The sequence below is a fragment of the Chlamydomonas reinhardtii genome, chromosome 6 (genome assembly GCF_000002595.2).
Source record: "Chlamydomonas reinhardtii strain CC-503 cw92 mt+ chromosome 6, whole genome shotgun sequence".
Taxonomy (NCBI): Eukaryota; Viridiplantae; Chlorophyta; class Chlorophyceae; order Chlamydomonadales; family Chlamydomonadaceae; genus Chlamydomonas; species Chlamydomonas reinhardtii.
In genome coordinates, this window is record NC_057009.1 from 557,403 (window position 1) to 571,430 (window position 14,028).

At 60.4% G+C, this 14,028-nt stretch overlaps 3 protein-coding genes across 3 annotated transcripts; 1 reads left to right on the plus strand and 2 right to left on the minus strand.

Moving 5' to 3' along the window:
- Nucleotides 1–15: 15 nt before the first annotated feature.
- CHLRE_06g252913v5 (uncharacterized protein) lies at nucleotides 16–2,153 on the minus strand. Its single transcript, XM_043062627.1, has 3 exons — nucleotides 2,087–2,153; nucleotides 1,738–1,896; nucleotides 16–1,576 (listed from the first exon to the last, which is right to left on the minus strand). The coding sequence occupies exons 1-3, from the start codon at nucleotides 2,122–2,124 to the stop codon at nucleotides 733–735; spliced, it is 1,041 nt and encodes a 346-aa protein (XP_042923333.1). The 5' UTR covers nucleotides 2,125–2,153; the 3' UTR covers nucleotides 16–732.
- A 98-nt stretch (nucleotides 2,154–2,251) lies between these two features.
- CHLRE_06g253000v5 (uncharacterized protein) lies at nucleotides 2,252–3,673 on the minus strand. The gene is made up of 2 exons (XM_001696343.2): nucleotides 3,162–3,673; nucleotides 2,252–2,858 (listed from the first exon to the last, which is right to left on the minus strand). Exon 2 carries the CDS (start codon nucleotides 2,840–2,842, stop codon nucleotides 2,462–2,464), a length of 381 nt encoding a protein of 126 aa, XP_001696395.1. The 5' UTR covers nucleotides 2,843–2,858; nucleotides 3,162–3,673; the 3' UTR covers nucleotides 2,252–2,461.
- Nucleotides 3,674–6,066: 2,393 nt separating this feature from the next.
- Nucleotides 6,067–8,458, plus strand: CHLRE_06g253051v5 (uncharacterized protein). Its single transcript, XM_001696586.2, has 2 exons — nucleotides 6,067–6,838; nucleotides 7,169–8,458. The coding sequence occupies exons 1-2, from the start codon at nucleotides 6,509–6,511 to the stop codon at nucleotides 7,322–7,324; spliced, it is 486 nt and encodes a 161-aa protein (XP_001696638.1). The 5' UTR covers nucleotides 6,067–6,508; the 3' UTR covers nucleotides 7,325–8,458.
- The last annotated feature ends 5,570 nt before the right edge of the window (nucleotides 8,459–14,028 follow it).

Sequence of the window (14,028 nt, forward strand, 5' to 3'; positions counted from 1 at the left end):
TTACTGTGGAGCCGAACAGCATGCATGTTACACGGTACCGCGACGCAGCGCTGGCCGTGGGGACGGTGAGTACAACACATCATTGTGCGACAGCCATGCACCATGCACATTAACGCACCATCCCTGTCGTGCAAGTACGGAACGGGAACGCCGTACAACAGCTCGTCACAGCTTAAAAATAAAGTGGATGTAAATCATTCCTGTTGTAAAGAGTAATAGTAAGTACCTGTCTGTGCAATCAAGGTGACGGATGTGTCTTCCTGACTGATGGCAAAACTGAACCCAGAAGCGCCTCAATGGACTGGAGGTGTCCAAAGACGGCTCCACGTTTCCCGTCCTCCCCGAAGCTCACGTACGGAACACAGTCACCGCTCTTCCTAGACTGAACTCTACAAGCACCAATTATCAATGGTACAGGAAAGCACTGGTGGCGGTGTGACAACATAGTACAGTTGTGAATGCATGAGTACGCGAATGCGCAGACCATGAATGAGCAACGTAATACTCTCAATCACTGCAATGAAGAAAGGACGGGCGGAGGCAACGGCCACACACGCCGGCAGCCAGGGGAGCAATTCATCAACGCATTATTACCGAGACGGTGGCCGCACGGATCCACAACGCGTTAACATGAATACTAGTACTCGTGCGTTTGACAAGACGCACTGGCATTAACCATTGATGTACTAATGGCGCTTTTAGTTGGGACTTCACAACCCGAGCACACCACACCTACACGCGGCCCTCCCCTTGTTGCGGCTGGGGAGCGGCAGCACCCGACGTTGCGCCCGTGGCCGCCGCCTTCAACCGCCGCTGCCGCAGCATCCACCAAGTGAACACGCCAATCATGCTCAAAACCACGCACGGGACCAACACTGCTAGAATGGGAATCACCACGTCATCATTGCCAGCGCTCGTTGTCAGGGTTGCGGCGCCGCTCACAGGCCCGGGCGTAGCACCACCGCTTGAGATCTGCTGCTGGCCAGTGCCTTGACCGTTCGTAATGATGGGAGTCGGGGGAGAAGGCGAAGGGGGCGGCGGGCTTGGCGGCACGGGGGAAGGGGGTGCAGGGCTGGGTGGCACGGGGCTGGGCGGCTCTGGGCTGGGTGGCGCAGGGCTGGGCGGCTCTGGGCTGGGCGGCTCAGGGCTGGGCGGCGCTGGTGAAGGCGGCTCTGGGCTGGGCGGCTCGGGGCTGGGCGGCGCTGGTGAAGGTGGATCGGGGCTGGGCGGTGCGGGGCTGGGCGGCGCCGGTGAAGGTGGCAGGGGGCTAGGCGGTGCGGGGCTTGGAGGCACCGGTGAAGGAGGCCGGGGGCTTGGCGGTGCGGGGCTGGGCGGTGCGGGGCTAGGCGGTGCGGGGCTAGGCGGTGCGGGGCTGGGCGGCACCGGTGAAGGCGGCAGGGGTATGGGAGGTGCAGGGCTTGGCGGCGCGGGGCTGGTTGGCATGGGCGACGGTGGTGTGGGCGATGGCGGTGAGGATGGTTTAGGAGGCATGGGGCTGGGTGGGCTGAGGGACCTCAGGTAGACATTGTTGGCGGGCGACGCCTGGAGCAGTGCGATGTCGTTGGAGGCATAGAACCTGGGGAAGAGAGAATAATGAACGCGTCCGTGTCAGAAAAACATTACGGGATCCTAGCATTTAATGTTGTCCCATAACAGTCGGAATCAACCATTGGCATTCTACGGGGCGTTGTAGCGCAGCGCTTGCATGGTGCTGAGGTGTGTGTGCGGCGCACTCACATGCCGGTGTCCAGGTGGAACGATAGGCAGCCTGGGATGTAGTTGGTGCAAATTGACGCAAGGCCATCCGCTTTGTTGTTGACGCCGTTCGCTTCCACAGGCGTCAGGCAGGCTGTCTGGTGTAGGTGAACCAGCCAGTCCAGCAGGCAATGGCGGGCGCTGCGGGGCAGGAGGAACAGCGCACAGGGAGCGGGGAGATGTGGCGATGGGGGCGCGCGCGGTTGCCTAATCGTGTGCGTGGGTTGGTAAGGTGCCAGCAGATGCGAAGTATGTACACAGGCCAGCTTGCCAGGCGGCGCGAGGCCCGGGCAGGTTCATTGGCTTAGTAGTGCCTGCCTCATCGGCTCACTCGGTGGTGGGGCAGCGCGGCGGCGGGGGCAAGTCCATTGTTGTCCATCAGTCCATTCACACTAGACCATTGTCCATTGTCCATTGTCCAGGGGACTGAGCTAGCGGTTGCGGCGCCTGAGGCGTGCTGGGGTTTGGGACAATGCCGCATGAGCTGACGCGCCAATCTCATTGTCCATTACAGGTTCTCCCTGACTGTCAGTGATCATTGCCCATTGTCCATTGTCCATCATCCATCGTCCATTGTCCTAGACACGGCGGTTTTCACCGCCTTCTTACGGCAGTATGGCCACCATCCATCCTCCACCCTCCACCATCCACCCTCCACCATCCATCTGATCAATATATGTCCACTAGCTAACGTCCCACAGCCAGCTCACCTCCGCAGGCCCCTCGTCCCCGACTCGAGCTCCCGCTGCAGCTCGGCGACCTCCTCCTTCAGCATGCAGACCTCCTCCGCGTGCACCCGTTTCAGCTCACCAACCACCTCCGCGTGCACCCGGTTTAGCTCACCAACTGCCTCCTCGTGCACCCGCCTCAGTTCCCGGGCCTCCTCCTCATACACCAGTTTCAGCTCCCGGACCTCCTGCTCGTGCACCAGCTTCGTCGCCTTCAGGTCCGCGTCCAGCTGGTTGATGATACACCCCATGGAGAACTGGCGTGATGGGAAGAAGCGGGGGAACTGGGAGTACCCAACCACCGGGTGTGTGTGTGGGGGGGCGTGTGGGCGGGCGTGGCCCCACAGCGAAGTCCTCATTGTATTCACGTAGCACCTGTGCCACAATTAGTGAGCGCGGAAGCTTAATTAGTGTGGGAGTGGGAAAAGCAGGAGTTGGGCGGTCGCAAACCATTAACACGTCGCGAAGTGCGAAGAGAGCATTCGCACGGCGTTGCGTCCCTTGAGCAGAGGGCCCATAATTTGGCACGTTTTGACATGTATTTGCAGACGTGAGAGCAATCATACACAGGTAGCGAGCGTGTGGCTGCTCTGGAGTGGACACCTGCAGTCGGCAGGATGCCTCCCAACCCTGCTCCCAACCCAAAACCACACCACCGATGCCGACCTGCTGCCTTACCTGGCTCAATGCAGAAGCTGGGAGTACTGACGACGGCGCGCCACAAGGTTACTCGACGGGCTGAACTCGCGGGGTGAGCGAGGTAGAAATGCTGAGCGACGGCTTGACGGATGTATATCGCTGAACACTCACCAGTCCTCGTATCAGTTTGCCCTCACAATGTGTATTGAGTATATTGAAGGCTGACAAGCACCTGCACGCGCGTCCGCTATTAAGCCTGCAGAAGTCGTACCGCGGCTTGGATCCGGAAGGTGTCCGGTCATTTCACACGCTTGAGCAACAAGCCAGCAACACGAGCACGAGCTGCCATCGTAATAATCTATACTTCAAAGTTGCTAATTTCGAGCCAGGAGCATCTCAAGCTCGGGCTCCCTATCCGTGTCTCCTGGGCTTCTCACACCGCTGCCGTTTTAACAAGGGAAGACGCCTAGGCGGGTTTGAGCTTGTTACGCGCCTGCCCTCTTTTCCGATTTGGAAACGAGTGTCCAGCTACTTCCTAGCTCGCTTATCTTACGTATATCATCGCATGCGTCAGCGTATGGCGCGGACGGGCGCGGCTGGATCTGCTCACCCGTGTGCTCACCCTCCAGCAGAGCGCGTGCAGGCTGTCGCCCTGGCTGCTGTTACAAGAGATACCGCCTGCTGTCCAGGTGGTTTCGCGTAGAGCCTGGTAACGCCAGCCTTGCCGGCGCGTACACAAGGAGGGTGGGAAAGTTGCCGCCGGGGGGCATCTTGGGGGGTGGGTCTGGTCGGGCATCTGTCTCGCGCGGCATCTTGGTTGCCGCCGGGCGGCATCTTGGTTGGCGGCAGGGGTGCCGCTGCGCATCTCAGCTGCCACCCGCCCCAATCTGAGTTTGGGGGCCCGGTCCCACCGCGCATCTCAGTTGCCGCCCGCCCCAATCCAAGTTTGGGAGACCAGTCCCGCCGCGCAACTCGGTTGACACGCATCCCAATCTGAGTTTAGCAGGGCGGCCCCGCTGCACAACTCAATTAGCGCGCGCTCATATGTGTACTTGAGAGCCAAGCATCGTTGTGTAGTGTTTGCACGGTAGTAGGTGCACGGCTGCATGGCGGCACGCACAGCGGAAGCCGGGTAGCCCAAGAACGGGCAGCCCGCTTCCATCCCCGTCAACTCTCTCACATGTAGGCTGCAGACACAGACTGCAGACACAGGCTCTATGCAGCAAACTATATTCGTGTGCGAAGCCTTGAAAGAAGGCAAGGAAGCAAGAACTCTGGTGATCAGCAGTTCCTTCAGCACGCTTCATAGTCCTAGGCAGTGCTTTGATTGAGTACCACTCAGCAACTGGAATGATCGTAGACACCCCGGGCGCCCTTAAATGGGCAAAGTTGCCAGCAAGCTGCCGCGAACCAGTGGTTCGTCTTTGGCAAACACCCCCAAACTGCCTACAGTTTTACTGGTCCTGTATTATTACATACTGTCAACCATATCCCTTACTATGGAGCTTCTAACTCGCTCAGTTCAGGGACTGAACCAAGAGAGGGGAGCTGCCAGAAGCCTTGCTGGGAAATGCGAGCATATATCAATACTTCAGCAGCTTAAGTATGTATATGAACATTTAGGCAGGCAATCCCTCCCCAGCTGCCGGGTTGTCAGCAGGTGCCGCTATCCACCGCCATCACCCGGCCCGCCACTCACCATCCTGTGAATCCCCCCGACCGTCCTGTGTTCTCCTAAGCTCCTTTCTGAGGGGATATCCCATCTGATGTCGGGAAACTAGGTTGTGGATACCTCCCCCGCGCGCAATCTTCAATGGCTTCGGACCGCATCTGAGTTGCCGCGCGGGGGCCCGGCCGCATCTGACACGGCCCCCCGGCCCAATCTTAGTTGTCGGCACAGGCCGCCGCCCCAAACTTGGACCCCCCGCCAACCACAACTAAGTTGCTGCCACAGCCCGGTTTCCGCAACCGTACGACCAGACTCAATCCACAACTTTCCGGATTTCCCACCCTCCTGTACACATCGGCAGAGAATGATAGAAGTGTGCCAGCGACGTGCCCATCCCAACCTCCCCAGTTCGCTATGCGTGGCACAGTGCTCGTATCTTGTAGATGCCCTCACGCACCCGGCATCTACACATGCGTAGATGACCCTGACCGCGGCATCTACACTTAAGCCCCCAAGCCCCCCAAAACGTCTACGCTTCCCCCATTTTTGCGCCAAAACCGGCCAAAACCGTCTACACTGCGTAGATGCGTGGCACCCAAACCCAAAAGTTTTTCTCCGCCTTCGGCGGATTTCGGGCAGATTTCTACAGTGTAGATGGAAGATACGAGCACTGGCGTGGCATGGTCGCTCTGGCCCCCATATGCCCCCTAACATACCGTGAACCCAACTGGAGTAGATTGGGCACCCGCTGGTTGCACCAAAGCCTGCCCGTGCGTGCGGCCACCAGCAACTCACGCGCAAGCGGCGTCGTGCGCGCGCAGTGCCACAGTGTGTGCGCACGGTGTGTGCGGTGGCCTTTTAATTATGCTTCATGCTGGGTTCATCTGCACATTCCACTCCTTATGTGTGATGCAATGCATCATGAGCTGTGTAATTCCAAGGTTCCCAGTCACGTCCACAAACGCTCCGCGGATGCCAAGGGACGCTTACACTCCCCCCCCTCTGGACGGGAGCCGTCCTCGGATTCCAGCGCCGTCCTATTGCGGTCGCCGAATCATAGGGCATAGGCGCGTACAAGCGCACAGCATTGTTTATAGCCAGCGTCATCGGCTTACGAGAGTTGCGCGACTTGTCTCAGCACCTCGAGATTTGCACCACGTCTGATACAATCGAGATCGAAGAGTGTGGGAAGCGCGGATCGACCTTGCGACCTGCCTATCGCATTTAGAGCAGTGATCAGGTGCTCGAGTGCAGCTATTCGGTCTCGATACCATATGTAAGCATCAAAACGCTCCGCGGATGCCAAGGGACGTTTACACTTCGTCAACACTGTGCCTGTGTTCCCAGTTCCCCTCCAGTTACAACGTCTGGTCACTTGTAGCTATAATGCATCGAGCAACAATGCATTCAAGTGCGGACACCCCAACCTCGGTTCCGTGCATGGAGTCATCCGCTTCATCCGGAGTTTTCTGAAAGCAGGCACAGCTTTCATCGTGCGTTCTATTGAAGTCGTCACAAGTCGAGTATTATCTACACTCATCCAAACTACCTGCCCTGCCTGGCTACAGCTGGCTAAAGTTAGTGCTTGCCGAGCGTATTATTCGATGCTCATTCTTCGGAACCGGCAACAATTTACTTCTGTATAGGACCTTGGCGTCTTGTACCGGTGCGCTAGCACACAAAGCGACCCTCAAGGCTTTAATTTGGGCCTAGAAAGATGGACCCAGGCAAACCATGGAACTCGCTCAGTCTGCGCCGGAAACCGGCTGTGCTCGCTATTCGCATATCTCGCGAGCTACAGCGGAGGCCGCTGCTGGCAGAATGCGTGCCGACGGCCATCGGCTTCGCGTTCGGAGACTGCCTCACGCAGTTCATGAATAGGGACCGTAAAAGGACGCTGCGGGAGCAATGGAGCTTCAGTCGCACAGGCACTATGCTCTGCGTGGGTGCGCTCTGTGCCGGGCCAGTGCTCCTGAGCTTCGGGCGCTGGATGGACCTTTCTATTCTTCCAACGGCGCCGACCAGCCCGCTAGCGCTTAGCGTGAAGGTCGGGGCTTTTTGGGAGCAGTGCTGAGCTGGCGCACACGTCTTTTGGGTAGTGGTCGTCGAGCGGTCGAGGACCCATCCGCCTGGGGCTTGCCACCCTAGCGCGCGACTTGCTGGGCTTTACCCACATGCGGACGTGTGACACAGTCAAACCCACATACTGCAGTGTTACTAGAGCACAGAGCGCCCTTGGGTATCGCTGGCCTCGGGCGGCACACCTGGGCGTCGGGCGGCACACCTTGCCCCGCCCCGTCATCTCCACGCCTGCTCATCTGACACGCCTGCGCCCCCGCTTCCCCGCTGCACACCCGCGCCATGTCAACGCCCGCAGGTGGTGGGATGCTTCATCTGGCAGGTGGCCTACATCACCATCAAACCCGCCTACCGGCGCTCGGCGGTGGCGCTGCTGGAGTCCTCATCCGTAATGATTGAGACGCAAACACAACGCCTGGGCCTGCGCCACGCCCACCACGCCGTCGCGTCCTAGTATGGATGCCGGCCTGGGCCGTGCTCTGCCTCTACCGCATCCCGCACAGTTTGTGAGCAGGTACAGACACGCGTGGATGGACGGTGGTGGAGGCCGACGTGGAGGATGGCGGCCGAGGTGTCGGTAATCGGACGTGCCGGCTGACTTGCAGGCAGCCAGCACGATGGTATGGCTTCACGCAGGAGCAGGCATCCGCGCAGTGCGCGATGAGCACGGTGGCTGGGGGCGCGCCGTGCGCTGCAAGGGAGGGGGCACAGCAGGAATGCATGCTGCTCCCATCCTTAGAGCCAAGGGTATTTTTGCTCAGCATGCAGACCACAATTTTGTTCATCCGTGCATGTTTGTTTTGATTAGCACGGTTCTGGTAATGGCCGCAGCAACAACTTTGCGCGGAGGGTCTTGGAAGTACACGGGCGGCAGTGTGCGTGTGTATGTTTTTTTGTCGGTTAGTGCTGGCGAATGGTGCCAGCTTGCTGTGTGTCTCATACAACAAATCCTTTGCAGAGCGTGATGCGAACAAGCGTTATCACACGAGCTTACCTTGCAGTGTGGGCACGGCCGGATGCGGCCGTCGGGTGCTAGTGGTACTTGTTAACCGCCGTACGTCAGTGCATGTAGGATCAGAGCATGCGCGCCTCGATGGTGTCGGTGCAGCCACTGTTTTGGGTGGTAGGCCGCAGACTGGTGCAGTGCTCGTTGATGTCAGGGAGTGATAGGTAGACATTTGCGTCCATAGTTGGAGGCAGGTCATTGGCTCGTAGCGTTTGCGGCCTGCAAACTGGAGGTGTTAGATGTAGTGCAGTAGCAACATTGGCAGGTCACGGAAAAGAAGGCTGCGCCTGGACCCGCCATCATGCAGGTGACTGATGACGGTGGCAACATAGACTCGGGACAGGACTGGGAGCGTAATTTTGCCTCGAGTTGAGATCTCTGCCTCGAGTTGAGATCTCTGAATTGAAGTACGCATGTTGAGAAGCGCCTGGAGCTGGAGCAACATGACAACTTTATAATAGGACTGTGATGGGCGACGGGCAACTGTACATTATATGGGATCACCTAGAGGAGAGAGACCTGATTCTTAGCGAGGAAGGAGATGAGGGAGACTCACATGCTGTAAAAGTGGGCCGTGGGCCACTACATTTGAAGCCACATCCCGAGAGTCCTTGCTGGCTTGCCCTGTTGAGTGGGGCCCTCACAGGAACCCCTGGGCCCTCACAAGCAGCGAAGTGCGTATCCTATCCTTAGCTGATAGAGGTTACATGTGGGACGACAGCCGTGGACTAGCCAGGGCCCCAAAAACGTACGAGACACGCACGCTCACCCGAGGAGAGATCCCCGAATGACCCCCATGCTCCTCGCCTCCGGAGAGGGGAGGAACCCCAGGCCCGGCTCACCGCAAACGCTAGCGCTGCTCACCTAAGCCGTGGGTCGGCGTCATAAGACTACCTCTTGCGAGTCCCTATTGTCATTACACTACGCTTTACACTGCGCTTGAGTTTGAACATAGCAGGCACCTGCATAACCTAATTGCTCTCAAAAGCGCTCTGTCGCGAACACGTCAGGTTTAGCGCTAGGAGCGGTTTAGGAGGCGCCCTAGGTTTTGCCGTAAGAGAGCGTCAGCGAGGAGAGCCGCTGAAGCGGTGTCCTTGGGTGCAGGGGTAATCGGCATCGCCAGAAAACTATAGCCTCTGGCGGGAAAGGGAGATCCTGAAACACACGAGCAGTCATTTGTCAGCGTCGATTGGTCGGCGCGCACAGGCGCAAGGGAGCCGAGGAGCCGGGCGCAGCTGCGATGGTGCTTGCGCGCGAACGTGTAGCAAACAGCCTCAGAGGGCCCCAGCCGGCGCGCTGAAGCCCATTTCTTACATGTCCAGATTGACCTCCGGCAGCCGCTAGAGCCTAGGCGCCTTTTGACGCCCCTTGACCCCCCGCAGAGGCCGCAACGTACGCGCCGGGTTCCACTCAGCCGACGCGGCCGACGCCTCCTGCGCTGGCGCCGCGACTGGAGAAGATGAAGCGCTTGCGGTAAGCCGGGCAGAACCCGCGCTGATCTGGGCAGAACCCAGCGTCTAGCAACTCGGGCAGCACCCGCACGCTTTCGACAGGGTAGTACCCGCATTACGACAGGGCAGTACCCGCATTACGGCAGGGCAGTACCCTAGTTCGCGCCTAGCAGGCAGGCCCCTTGGGCAGAACCCATCTGACCGGTTCTCGGGCAGCACCCGCACGCGTTCTTCGGCGCTTCCGCATCGTCGTACGTACGAGGGCAGAACCCAAGACAGAGGCCGAGTCTCGGGCAGCACCCGCACACGCGACTTGGGGGGCAGCACCCCGCGTTCCGATTGAGCAGCACCGTTCGCTCGTGTACAGCGGGCAAATGTCTTCGGCAATGCCGCAGCCAGGCCGCGCCCTCTTCCAGCCCACGCATACAACTGACGGCACGTTCTGCCACCTCCCCCTTTTCCCTTGCAGGCCGAGGCAGTAGGGGTTGGGCAGGACTCAGGGGCCGCGCCTCACCAGCAGCCGCCGCTCGCAGCTGCCTTAGCAACGGAGGCTGGCCCCGACATCAACGCCGCAGCAGCACCGCCGGCGATGATCCCGGGCCAAGGTGGCCTCATCGAGCTTGCAGCAGACCAAGCGGGCCCGCTGCCCACCCAGCAGCCCTGGGCTTGCCGCCCAAGCCGGTTCGGCCGCAGCGCCATCCGCTTCAGTCGTGGAGCCGCCCGCTCCGGCCGCGCACCCCTCGCCGCAGCGCCACTGGCGGCGCAGACCGGCCTGCGGCAGTACCTCCGCCCCAGCCATAGCGCAGCCTGAGCCGAAGGCTGCGGCGCCTGCCTTTGCGGCCGCGCCCTGGTCTAGGAGGGCCTCCTGGCGGCGCCGCTCGGCTTCCCGCAAAGGTCCGCCCCGGCCGCAGGCCCATACTGGCCGCCGCAGCAGCCCAATCCCAGCAGCAGCAGCCGCAGCAGCAGCCACAGTTCTACCTGCACTCGCCGCCTAGGCCTGGCCTGCCGCGACGCGCTGACGCCGGTGCATGGCAGGTCGCCCGCGCGCCATAGGCATCGCGCCTTCCCTGACCCTACGTCAGAGCTTGACCTAGAGCCTGGCCTTACTGCTGGACAACGCTGAGTTCCTGAGCAGCCTGCTACGGCAGCTTCACGCGCGAGGCTCGCTGCCACAACAGCTGACGAGTGCGGCATCCACCACGGCGCTCGCGCAACAAGACACTGCCACCGCGCGTAGGTCAAATCGGTACCCCGACGGAACACTCGTCACCCCTCGGAGGCCGCTGCTGCTACCCTGCCTGCCCGACGTTTGCAGCGCCTTCAGACTACTCTGGGCCACCCCGCGAACAGCTCGACGCGGCCTCCATGCGCAACAGCCAGACCATCATGACCGCCACCGGAGAGGCCCGTGCTGGTGGGCGGCGGGCCGCTGGCCGCGCAAGGTTGCGTCCTGACTGGTGGGCATTTAGCGCCCCCACGCCTTGGACTCGGCAAGCCGCCAGCACCATCTCCTACCTGCACTGCGCGCGTGTCGGGCCGCATCACGGCCATTGAGCCCGCAGTGGCATGCACGCCCCTCCACGCGCGTGTGGTTGGGCGGGCTGCAGCCGGCGTGACTAGATGGGAGGATGAGTGGGGACGCTGCCGGGTCGCTTCTGTTCCCGCTTCTGGAGCCCCAACACTTCAGGGGCGAATGCGTTCGCGTAAGACTGAGCTCAGTGGGCGCAGGTCGGCGTGTTGTCGTCAATGCGCCATTTGATGAGATGGGAAGAGTAGTGCTGAAAGTGGAGGATAAGCGGGTGAGCTGTGTTACCATCGTGCCGGTGTGGCCAGTCGTGTGGGTGAGCAAACTCAGTCGGCTGCCGGAGCGGTTCAGGCGCTGTGTCAGGCAGGCAAGTGCCGGGCAGACAAGTGCCGGCCAACCCGCGGCCGGAAGCTCCGCACTATGCGGTGGAGGCGGTGTACGTGAGGAGCGAAGGCATTGCAGCGTTTCAGGAGTGGTACATGGCCCGCTGAATGTACGCTGAGAGCCGCCGGCGCGGTGTCGTTGGGTATGCTGAACTGAAGCATGCTGGGGCTGGTGGCGCGAGGAACGGTGAAGGCCACTCAAAGTTAGCTGATACGGTGACGAGCATTTGAGCTTCAGCACTCAAGGTGACTGGAATGCTCGGCAATGGGCAGTACGGTGGGAAATGCCCAGAAGGCATCCCCTGTCAATAGCTGAAGCTTAAGCTTATTGTCATCACACTACGCTTTACACTGCGCTTGAGTTTGAACATAGCAGGCACCTGCATAACCTAATTGCTCTCAAAAGCCTCCCCCCACCCGCCCTTTCAGTCCAACGTGCCGCCACCGAATAGTTGCGAGGCGTGCCTCGTGTAGTCTGGCATATCTAGCCTCAAGCAAACCAATCACAGACGCGCTACCGTACCGTCACCTCTTCATCCCACTTCAAAGAATGCGGAAGTTACAGAGGGGACAGTCCCAGCACGAAGACGCCGAGCCATCAGATGCTACCAGCGCCCATCTTGACTCCACCAATCCGACTTGGCTGCAACCCTCCCGCGGTCAAAGTCCGTGTTACTCCGCGCACAGTGAGTCCTAGCCAAGCCTCAACCCGCCAGAGCACCACCGCTGTGCCTCAACGCCACAAGCCTAGGCACCGGAGTGCCGGGAATCGTCCAGGCCGCAGCACACACGCACAGCGCACGCACTAACCAGGGCGCAAGCGTCCAGGCACTAGAACGGTCGCCCACACGTGCGTCCTGCCCACACTTAAAGCCACCAACCACTCACAACCTCTCACGGCGATGGAGGCGGGGAATCAGCTTCATATGGCAAGTGCAGTACCATGCCTTCACCAACAGCCCGAGAGATGAACGGGTGCGCAGACGGCACAGTGCCCAACGCTTTGGCCTGATACCTAAGTCACAAACGTTTGGAGACGAACCCAGAAGTCAGCTACGACGGCAAGTCCATTGCTCAGCACCCAGGCCGACGGCAGCTTCACTCGCGCCGCCAGCCCGGTCATCACCATACGCTGCCGTCCAAAGTCCAGGGCAAACATAGCAGCGAGACACACCACATCCCACACACGTGGCGCAAGCCCCGCAGGCGGGCGCACTAACCACAACCCCTCACGAGAGAAGGCACTAAGAGCATCCTCTGGCATGTAACCCATAGCCATCCCCATGCTTTCCCGCAGGGACAGCGCGACAGTGCAGTCCCAAAACCAGTGACGCTGGTCCCCATCCTGCATGTCAACCCACACGCCCAACACGGGTCAACAGCAACGCCGCGCGCACGCTCGCTAGCATGCCGTGGAAAAGCCCAGCAAGCGTTGGCAGCCACACGCCACAGTGCTTCCTTATGTTAATGCTCCCATTTCAGCGACCACAAGCGGGCCAAAGTGCACACGAAGGACCCGCCGCCAGGGCAGCCTCCACCCCCGACACACCCGCGTCGCACACATATTGCAAATGCTTAGCCTTCAGGGCGGCTAACTGCTTCCCATGCCCAGCACCCGGGCACTCCAAAGCACGCGGTCGTTGGTACCGTCACACGCAATCGGCGTGTGTGTCCACCACCTCTCCCATACATCCACCTGCCTAAACCCTGTCCCTTTGCACTCCCATACATCCACGGTTCAGTCGATGGCTTGCACACCCTAGACTTCGCAGCCACTCCTGCCATCTGTACATTCATTCTACCCGAGCCCGCACGTCGCGGCCTAAGTGACGGCTAGAGTCCAAGTAACGCTCTAGCACGGCGGGAGTGCGCAGCTGCCCCAAGTCTAACAGTGAAGACGGTGGCAACCCCACCGCCTGCGCATTCTGCAATGAACCGCGCCGAAAGCTGTGCACGGTTTCGCCGCCGTACAGACCAGCTGCAACCAGGTGCATGCGGAGCCGAGCACCCATGGCAGAACTGCTCAGGGGAGTCTCCTTAAACCTCTTTCCATCCGGGGCGAGAGGCCGGAACAGCAGGTCCGCCACTGCGCTACCAGGAGGCGCATCGGCAGCAGAGCAAAGCGCCATGTACAGCGCCAGTACGCGCGGTATGCTGAGACGAGGCTCCGCCACATCGGGCATCAGGAAGATCGGAGGTGCGCGCGCCAGCTTGTGAGTCTTGGTTCCGCGCTCGCAGAAGCACAGGATGGGGCCGAGGTACGAGCCCCACTGCCGTGGCGGCAGCAGCGGGAAACCCTGGAAGGGCAGCGCCGTGTTGTCGGGGTTTACGAAGTCGCCGGTGCCCAGCTTGCCCAAGTCGTGCCCCCTCACAGCCGTCTGCCACAGCAGCAACACGCATAAGTGGTCTCGCAGCGCTACAAGCCGCTCGATTGCGGTGGCCGCCGCGCTGTACTGAGCCCACAGGTAGAAGGCCAGAGCGCGGTACTTGGCCTCCGTCATGGGCACCGCAGAGACCTCCGCATAACCCGCCTGCACCTGCTCCCGCTGGTAAGCAGTGCGCAGGTCCTCGATGATAGAAGACTCGCAAGGGTTGCCACGGCTAGTAGACGAGTTGTAGGGGCCTCCGCGGTCGATGCGGTTGAAGAAGCCGCTCAGTGACGATAGGTGAGATTTCAGAGCGCTGGGACCGGCCGGCACGTCCGCCGAAGCGCGAGAATGGTGGTTGGGAAGCCACCCCTTCATGACGTATGCCGCTAGGTCCTCGTCGGAACAGGTAGCGGGTGAGACGCCC

Excerpts from the sequence above, each read along its gene's own strand:
- CHLRE_06g252913v5 (XM_043062627.1), bottom strand. The coding sequence starts at position 2,124 with ATGGACTTGCCCCCGCCGCCGCGCTGCCCCACCACCGA. Across the intron at positions 1,897-2,086 it reads CCGCGCTGCCCCACCACCGA|CGCCCGCCATTGCCTGCTGG; the intron begins GTGAGCCGATGA and ends CCTGCCCCGCAG. Across the intron at positions 1,577-1,737 it reads TTCCACCTGGACACCGGCAT|GTTCTATGCCTCCAACGACA; the intron begins GTGAGTGCGCCG and ends TCTCTTCCCCAG.
- CHLRE_06g253000v5 (XM_001696343.2), bottom strand. The coding sequence starts at position 2,842 with ATGAGGACTTCGCTGTGGGGCCACGCCCGCCCACACGCCCCCCCACAC.
- CHLRE_06g253051v5 (XM_001696586.2), top strand. The coding sequence starts at position 6,509 with ATGGACCCAGGCAAACCATGGAACTCGCTCAGTCTGCGCCGGAAACCG. Across the intron at positions 6,839-7,168 it reads CGCTAGCGCTTAGCGTGAAG|GTGGTGGGATGCTTCATCTG; the intron begins GTCGGGGCTTTT and ends CAACGCCCGCAG.